This window comes from Gopherus flavomarginatus, chromosome 8, assembly GCF_025201925.1.
Source record: "Gopherus flavomarginatus isolate rGopFla2 chromosome 8, rGopFla2.mat.asm, whole genome shotgun sequence".
NCBI lineage: Eukaryota > Metazoa > Chordata > Testudines > Testudinidae > Gopherus > Gopherus flavomarginatus.
Window position 1 is genome coordinate 2,585,986 of NC_066624.1, and position 9,535 is coordinate 2,595,520.

The 9,535-nt window shown below is 46.1% G+C and overlaps 1 protein-coding gene across 1 annotated transcript; it reads left to right on the top strand.

The window, feature by feature from the left end:
• Positions 1-3,028: 3,028 nt before the first annotated feature.
• AGTR2 (angiotensin II receptor type 2) lies at positions 3,029-9,250 on the top strand. Its single transcript, XM_050964979.1, has 2 exons — positions 3,029-3,259; positions 7,550-9,250. The coding sequence occupies exon 2, from the start codon at positions 7,562-7,564 to the stop codon at positions 8,750-8,752; it is 1,191 nt and encodes a 396-aa protein (XP_050820936.1). The 5' UTR covers positions 3,029-3,259; positions 7,550-7,561; the 3' UTR covers positions 8,753-9,250.
• The last annotated feature ends 285 nt before the right edge of the window (positions 9,251-9,535 follow it).

Below are 9,535 nucleotides of genomic sequence, written 5' to 3' on the forward strand. Positions count from 1 at the left end.
ACCCCCGCAGAAGGGAGGAAAGCCCTGGGTCCCCTGGACTGGAGCCCGGATCTCCAGCTCTTAGTGGCTATTGCATAGATCAGTGGGTCTCAAACTTTATCAATCCAAGGACCCACATTTTGATTTAAAAATTTTCATGGACCCCCCCAAGCCGGCATCTCATTTTCCCCAGAGGTGCTCAACCCCCACTCATCCCCAGACCCTTTCCAATTCCATCCTTTCCCCCAAAGCCCCACCTTTGCCCCTCCTCTTCTTCGCCTCTTTCCACCCCTTTCCCTGAGCACTCTCCTCCCCCACCCTCCCCGCACCTCCTGCATGCCGCTGAACAGCTATTCCCTGTAAGCAGGAGATATGTGGCGAGAGGGCAAGGAGTTGATCAGTGGGGCTGGTGGTCCAGGACATGACTCACGGACCCTCTCTCTGCAGATCCCAGTTTGAGAACCACTGGCATAGATGGTCTGTTTTCAAGAGGGCTGTGAGCCATCCAGTCTAGCGGTTAGTAATGCTGTGTATGAAGCACTGCAAACTCTGCTCCACACACAGCTTATGAAACCCGGATCCCGACAGGCCATTTTCCCCTACGGATTGTTCCTCGCAATCTGGGCTGTCGCTCACGGTCCTGCCAGGGAAGGCACCTGGCTGGACTGGCTGTGGGTAGTGCTTAGGCACGATGAGAATAAAGCCAATGTCCTGCTGGCTGCTGAAAGCCTTCAGGGCTGGAGGAGGGCAGGCCAGTGCAGACACTTGTATCTGATCACCAGTTGCCTCCCTCTGCTTTCTGTTCTCGGATAACCAGGTGTCCAACCCCTACACAGGGAGCAGTCGTGGAGTGAAGAGGGCTACACTTCTGACCCTCTGCTGCCCAGTGCACCCTGGATCCAGGCCCGTTTGGGGATGTGTGTGCAGGTTTGTGGTTAATCTGTTACAAGGTGGCAGAGCCCAGTCCCATCTGGGTTGGCAGGAGAATCTCCTTCCCTTCCCTCTCACATAGCTTGCTCCGGCCTGGTCTCTGCTCCCGGGATTAGCTATGAGCACTGACCCTCACTGGCTTTCCCTGCAGCAGAAAGCCTGGATGCTGTTGTGTTAAGGCACTAGGCTAGCGTGTGACACGTGGGTAGAGGGTCAGAACTGAGCCCAGGATGGCAGTTCAGTTGCATGGCAACAGTCGAAGTCTTTTGTGTTTGTTCCATGCTGGAGCAAAACCAGAATGTTTGTTTCAACCCTCTTCCCCAGGCTAGACTTGTTTCAAGGTCCGTTTTCGGATGAATAGTGGAGCTAGTGACTTGGGAAGGGGAGGTGGCTGTGTCCATCCTGCTGGTCAGAGCACTCCCCAGGCATGTGGAAGAACAAGTTCAAGTCCCTGATTTGGAGTGAGCTGGCTCTGAATTAGGCGGAACAGGGATTCCACCCTGGCTCTTCCAGTCCCAGCCAGTGCCCTAGCCAGGCCATAGAGTGTGAGAGACTCTCTCTCCCCTTTCTGATGAAAACGTCATCAAAAGTGATACGTCTCCACATCCGGTTAGGCTGTGAGGGAACAGCAGAGGGCCCTTCCCACCAGCTCGTTTGGTGATCTGGTGCTAGCAACAGAGGCTGATCCAGCAGGCAGGGCACTAAAACCAGGCTGTGTGTGGGCCCGAGGCAGGTCTGGCTATGCCTTAGGGTGCGGACGTGCAGTGGGATGGGACAGGAGCGCTGCCCTGCCTGCCAGGTGACCACAGTAAGGGCCGAGAGGTGTGTGGATCACATATGCACATAAAGAAGGGGCTAGCTCCCCGAGAACAGCCCCAAGTCTCAATAACCCCAAAGTCACCAGAATGGGGGCAGCTCCCTGCAGCAGCCCCCTGAGCGCCAGCTTCTCTGGGGTGGTATTTGATTGTTACTGCTGCTGGGCTGAGTCTGTCTAGGTCATGGCAGGCAGTGGGTGGGATCTGCAGGGCAGCCTGGACCTTCTTCCCCCCAGTTGCAAAGGCTGTAGTGGGCTGCTGGCACTGGGGCTCCTGGGCATGTCAGAGGGAGCTGGTGCTCCAGAACCAGTGGTCTATGCAGAGCTGCAAGAGGCACGTAGAACTGCTGGTGGTGGGGGCTGTGTCATGCAGGCCATGTGCAATGAGGGAAGCCACAGCAGGGGCAGCGTTGAGCAGTTGAGGCAGAGAAGAGCTTTCTGCCCTCTTGGCATTTTTAAAGGCAGTGTCCAGCATTGGGCCTGGGGCACTGTCTGCATGGCAAGTGTCCCTTCTCATTGGAAGGAGTGGTCACATGGCCCCAGCAGAGTTGTTTGGGGTGGCAGAGGAAAGCTGACTTCTAACAACAGGACAAAATGTTTACAGCGCTTGTGAATGTTTAGCTTGCACCCATCCTCTTGCACGAGCGTCTTCAGCTAAATAACGTACAAATAAAAGAAGCACAAAATGGGAATGATAGAGAAGCTTGTTCATGTACACAATTTGCTGTGAGTTGTATCTGGGTTTGAACATGCAGGCTTACAGCTCTGCCGTGCTTTTAAACAATGGACTTGTTCCTGCTTTACCTCGAAGCATGATTCTTCTCTCTGCTCTGGGATTTGCTCTGCTGCAAACTTAGACTCTTGTGCATCATCTCGCAAGCAATGTACCTGGTTTAAGACATCTGGGTAATGTATGTCCATACTGTGTGTCAGAAGGCAGCAGCCCTCTGAGTTTTTCCTTCACTTACAAATTAATTATTTTCTCACTGTGAGCTCGCCTCAGTTTCCCCTCATGCTTCCCACAGTCTCCATTATCTTCTGCACATTTTACTCCCTTAGTTGACTTTGTGCTTATTAAAGAAACAACAAGAAACATCTACTGCTTTCTGGAATTTGTTGTCAAAGACTGAGAATCCTTTAAAGAAAGTGGGATTTTCCCCCCAAAACCATTAACTACAGAGTGTGTGTGTGTACCTCCCTAGTATAAGGCACCCACTATCTATTTTAGCAAAACAGCTCAATATGTTTGTGCAAATTTCATTTTGTTCTTGTTTCTCTCCTCTTCATGTACTCACATGATCTTGGATGGGGGATTCTCAATCAGTTTTTGCTGCCAAAAAAAAAAAAAAATCAACAAACTGGCAAGCATTCATATTTCAGTCCTGGAGTTATGTAGGTTAAAGTCTCCTGGTGGAGACAACAGAATGTATCAGAAAGAAAGCAGAGAGCTGGAGATGTTGCCTGCTAGAAGGAAAGTGGAATAAGGGACCATGTTATTCTATAGCCATCTCCAGCTTGAATTTGGACACTTTTAAGGTAAGTGGAAGTCACTTCTTGTTTATCTACTGTTAGAATGTTGTTAAAAATATATTGCTTTACCTACCATGAGGCAATGTGTCATGCTGCTTTAAGTGGAAGCATAGCAAATACAAATACAATACCTTACAAAAATATAAAATGAAAAGAAAAAATCTGAAATGAATCATTGAAGTGCAGACAGCTGAGCATGTAGAAACAGCTGGTGCTAGTTCATGACAATTTATCTAAAAGTAAACATAAAACAGTCCTACTGAGAGTAAATCAAACAGATAAGACTTCATGGCTCTATTTCCAACACTTCAAAAGGCGAGAAAAAGGTGATCTGTACAATTAAAAACAAATCCCTCACCATGGTGGAGGAATTGTTTAATTAACAGTAAACTGATTTTAAGATCCGGTGTGTGTGACTTTAAGTGAAGAAGCACTAATATATTAGGATACATCCATCTGCTGCCAATTTAATTCTTATTACATTATGATAACTGAGTATTTAAAAGTTCATTTTACCAGATTTTTCTAGGCAATGTATTATTTACTGTAGTATTAAAATATTTTGTGCAAACCATACATGATCATGCATGAGAAGAATTGCCTTAAGTTGTTAAAATGATAGAAAATATTGAGATTTTTTGAGGCTGTCATTCACCCTTCATTAAATAAAACAGCATTGTTAGATCTCAGTGGGCTAGATCCTGCAATCCTTACACAGTCAAAACTCCCCGTGTCTTACCGAGACCTCGGCTAGGTCTGAAATGGCTGCATTTATACCGTGCAAGCATTTTTAGTAGCATAAATATAAACGGTTCCTTGAGTATTTAAACAAGCAGCAAGTGTTGTTTTATCTTATATAAAGACGCATATTAGAATGTCAAAATGACATCCTTTTTATTCATTAAACTCTTACATAAGAACATGAGAAAGGCCATACTGAGTCGGACCAAAAATCCATCTAACCCAGTTAACAGACTGTTTCTGTACGATACTCCTAGCATTAAACAGAAAATCATTGGTCACCAAAGCTTTGAGGCTGCAGTCAGAGGTGTTTCCTTAACAGTATAACAGCAGCAACAGTAGTGGCCCGTTGCTCCCTAACTGGATTAATTGTATTGTACAGAGTAGAGATGTGGACACTAATTTCCCAAACCCATCTTGTGATTGACCGGCTGGGCCTTTGTGATAAGGGATCAGACCAGAGGTCCATCTAGCCCTGTCTTCCAACAGTGGCCAATGCCAGGTGCCCCAGAGGGAATGAACAGAACAGGTAACCACCAAGTGATCCATCCGGGGGCAGCTCCAGGCACCAGCACGCCAAGCGAGTGCTTGGGGTGGCATGCCGGTCGCCGCGAGGGCGGCAGGCAGGTTGCCTTCGGCGGCATGCTTGCGGAGGGTCCGCTGGTCCCGCAGCTTCGGCGGATCTCCCACAGGCTTCCCACCGAATCTGCAGGACCGGGGACCTCCTGCAGGCAAGCTGCCGAAGGCAGCCTGCCTGCCATGCTTGGGGTGGCAAAATACCTAGAGCCGCCCCTGGATCCATCCCCTATTGCTCCTTTCCAGATTCTGGCAAACAGTTTCTAGGGACACCATCCCTACCCATCCTGGCTAATAGCCATCGATGGACTCATCCTTCATAAATGTATCTAGTTCTTTTTTGAACCTTGTTATACACAACATCTTTTGGCCTTCACAACATCCTTCGGCAAGGAATTCCACAAATTGACTGTATGTTGTGTGAAAAAATACTTCCTTTGGTTTGTTTTAAACCTGCTGCCTATTAATTTCATTTGGTGACCCCTAGTTCTTCTGATATGAGAAGGAGTAAATAACACTTCCTTACTTACTTTCTCCACACCAGTCATGATTTTATAGACCTGAATCATATCCCCCTCTTAGTCGTCTCTTTTCCAAGCTGAAAAGTCCCAGTCTTATAAATCTCTCCTCATACAGAAGCCGTTCCCTACCCCAATCATTTTTGTTGCCCTTTTCTGAACCTTTTCCAATTCCAATATACAATGTGACTAATGCTCTGCTTGTTGTGCACATGTAATGAACGCTGAATTGAAATTTCACATGAAGCAAGTCCCCAAAAGATGTGTGACTGAGCTCTGTCTTTACTCCTCTATTCGTGGCTATGTGTTGTAGCTGCTCCTGCGTTGTATTACTGAACTGAAGGCCAGTCCTGCTCCCATTACACTCCAATGACTAAACTTCAACTGACTTCATTGGGAGCAGGATCAGGTCCTTGCTTCCCTGACATGTTCTTCTCTTCCAGTGAATACACAGCACTGGGAGACAGGAGACCTGGGTTCTATTCCCTGATTTGCACTAGTCATTGTGTGACATTTGCAAGCTTTGTAGCCTTCTCCATGCCTTAATGGCCCACTCCATGAAATGGAGCTTTGCCTCGCTTGTGGGGTGGTTGGGAGGTGAGATGAATGTCTCTGTAAAGCGCTGTGAGCTCTTTGCATGGACGTGCAAAGAATGTCAGCTGTGAGAAAGATGGGAAACAGGATGAGCACATGGAGAAGAGAATAAGGAAAAACCCAGCCTGGGACTTGTCCTGAATCAATGGGCTTTCCCTTCTGCTGCCCACAGCAAGATCCTCCTCAGAATCTCAGAAAAAACCCAGACGCTCATCCCTTTGCTAGGCCTAATTAGGACGTGCCATCACCTCTCTTTGGAGCTAATTGTACCCTATCATTGGGATAGAAGTTCTGAGAATAGCAAAGTATCAGAGGGGTGGCCGTGTTAGTCTGGATCTGTAAAAGCGGCAAAGAATTCTGTGGCACCTTATAGACTAACAGACGTTTTGGAGCATGAGCTTTCGTGGGTGAATACCCACTTCGTCGGATGCATGTAGTGGAAATTTCCAGGGGCAGGTATATATATGCAAGCAAGCTAAAGATAACAAGGTTGGTTCAATCAGGAAGGATGAGGCCCTGTTCTAGCAGTTGAGGTGTGAAAACCAAGGGAGGAGAAACTGGTTTTGTAGCTGGCAAGCCATTCACAGTCTTTGTTTAATCCTGAGCTGATGGTGTCAAATTTGCAGATGAACTGAAGCTCAGCAGTTTGTCTCTGAAGTCTGGTCCTGAAGTTTTTTTGCTGCAGGATAGCCACCTTAAGGTCTGCTATAGTGTGGCCAGGGAGGTTGAAGTGTTCTCCTACAGGTTTTTGTATATTGCCATTCCTAATATCTGATTTGTGTCCATTTATCCTTCTCCGTAGGGACTGTCCGGTCTGGCCTATATACAGAGCAGAGGGGCATTGCTGGCATATGGTGGCGTATATTACATTGGTGGACGTGCAGGTGAATGAACCAGTGATGGTGTGGCTGATCTGGTTAGGTCCTGTGATGGTGTAACTGGTGTAGATATGTGGGCAAAGTTGGCATAGGCCATCACATACAGTCCCCAGCTAAAACCCTTCCCATACATCATCAGGGATCTACAACCCATCCTGGACAATGACCCCACACTTTCACAGGCCTTGGGTGGCAGGCCAGTCCTCGCCCACAGACAACCTGCCAACCTGAAACATATTCTCACCAGTAACTGCACACCGCACCATAGGAACTCTAGCTCAGGAACCAATCCATGCAACAAACCTCGATGCCAACTCTGCCACATATCTACACCAGCGACACCATCACAGGACCTCAGCAGATCAGCCACACCATCACTGGTTCATTCACCTGCACGTCCACCAATGTAATATACGTCATAATATGCCAGCAATGCCCCTCTGCTATGTACATCGGCCAAACTGGACAGTCTCTACGGAAAAGGATAAATGGACACAAATCAGATATTAGGAATGGCAATATACAAAAACCTGTAGGAGAACACTTCAACCTCCTTGGCCACACTATAGCAGACCTTAAGGTGGCTATCCTGCAGCAAAAAAACTTCAGGACCAGACTTCAAAGAGAAACTGCTGAGCTTCAGTTCATCTGCAAATTTGACACCATCAGCTCAGGATTGAACAAAGACTGTGAATGGCTTGCCAGCTGCAGAACCAGTTTCTCCTCCCTTGGTTTTCACACCTCAACTGCTAGAACAGGGCCTCATCCTCCCTGATTGAACTACCTCATTATCTCTAGCTTGCCTGCATATATATACCTGCCCCTGGAAATTTCCACTACATGCATCCGACGAAGTGGGTATTCACCCACGAAAGCTCATGCTCCAAAACCTCTGTTAGTCTATAAGGTGCCACATGACTCTTTGCTGAGAATAGCAAAGGTGATTTTGTAGGCCTCGTTTGACTCTCACACTGGTTTTCTATCTGCAGGTGAACAAGGTGATGATCAAGATGTCTCTAGCACGAGAATTTCTAGCAGTGAATATCTCCTCCCCAATACCCGAGATGTATAGTAATTACTCCAGGCTCAACACTACGGAAGAAACTCTTCAAGATGTACATTCCTCCACTACAAACGTATCGACTGAGCAAATGTCTCCCTCTACCTGTCCACTTCTATATTCAGATTATCAATTTACACTGATTCCGGTGCTCTACTGCGTTATCTTTGTCCTTGGGCTTGCTGGCAACAGTGTGGTGGTTGTGGTTCTCTGCCGCCATCACGGCCCGAAAACCATTGCTAATATTTACATTTTCAACCTGGCCATGGCCGATTTGTTGTGCCTAGCCACACTTCCCTTTTGGGCAGCCTACTATGCCTACGGATACAATTGGCTTTTTGGATCTGTGATGTGCAAAATTTCAAGTTCCGTTCTGTCTCTGAGCATGTTTGCAAGTATATTTTTCATCACCTGCATGAGCATGGACCGGTACCGGGCTATTGTCTATCCTATTCGATCTCAAAAGAGAACACTGCAACAAGCTTCACTGATAGCATTGCTTGTCTGGGGCCTGGCTTGTTTGTCTTCCCTGCCCACGTTTTATTTCCGTGACACGTCCTTCATTGAAAGCTTGGGGGTGAATGCTTGCATTATGGCTTTTCCCTACAAGAAGTATGCAAAGTGGTCTGCTGGAACAGCCTTAATGAAAAACACTCTTGGGTTTTTGATTCCTTTAATTGTCATAGCCACATGCTACGTGTGGATCTGGATGCACTTAATGAAAGCACGGGAATTTAGGAAAAACAAACAAAAAAGAGACAAAGTCTTGAAACTGGTGGCTACAGTTGTTGTGGCTTTCTTAATCTGCTGGCTTCCATTCCACATTTTAACCTTTTTGGATGCCCTGGCTCAGATGAACATCATTGATAACTGTGACATTACAACAGTCATCGACACTACTTTCCCTTTTGGAATCTGCCTGGGATTTGCAAACAGTTGCATCAACCCTTTGTTGTACTGTTTCATTGGACACCAGTTCCAGGAGAAGCTCCAACATCTGTTTAAGCTGCGAGTCTATCAGTTTAACAGCAGCAGACAAAACTCTTCTTCAAGAAAAGAGAGTTACCTTAAAGATGCCGAGGCCCCTGGGGGCTGTGACAAAGAAAGACTGAACTGTAAACCAACACTGTAGGTAGCAAACAGGGTTTCTTTGGGGCATCTGGATGCTATTAATGCCAAAACACTATTCTCCTTTTTTTCTTCCATTTTCCAGGTACAATATGTTCAAAGGAGAATTTATTTTAATGTACCTGTTCATCTACTTTACCTGCCTTTTGGCAAAGAGCAATGAATGTAGAATTTTTAGATAAGGTGTAATATATGTAAAATAAACCTATACACGACATTTTAAAATTATAAGATTGTATGTAGCTGGGGGCACGTGAATGCAGTTTAATACTACATAGGAAAGGATGACCAAAAATAATGCTACTAAAAGACTGTGCAACAGAGAAGAATTTGAATATTACACCCCTCAGTAAAATGTCTTCCTGAAAGAGTTTGTCCTGATAAAAAGCTATCAATCGTGTTATAAAATGAGTAAATTACAGATATTACTGTACCTGTTTATAAGAAAAGATTTTGTTCTGTATTTCATTTAGTGAAAGTACTTGATTAAAAGATGAGATTATTTATGCGTTCTGAAAGAACTCTCCCCACACGTTTTGAAAACACTGGACTTATTTCCTGTTTGTTTGGTTCTGGGACCATTGCAGCAAATAGACAGTAATTGGATCAAAACCAAAACCTTTCGAACACTGTCCCCAAGCCAGAACTGCTGAAATATCTAGTGTTGGAGGGGAACCTTTTGATTCAGGAAAGCTTTTGGGGAGGAGAAAGAGACACATACCTGCTCTACAGCCTGGTGGTTGGGGGTTGCAGGCTGGGATGTGGGAGACATAAGTTCCTGATCTTC

Bases quoted from the DNA above. Each gene is read 5' to 3' on its own strand.
- AGTR2 (XM_050964979.1), top strand. From the start codon at position 7,562: ATGATCAAGATGTCTCTAGCACGAGAATTTCTAGCAGTGAATATCTCC.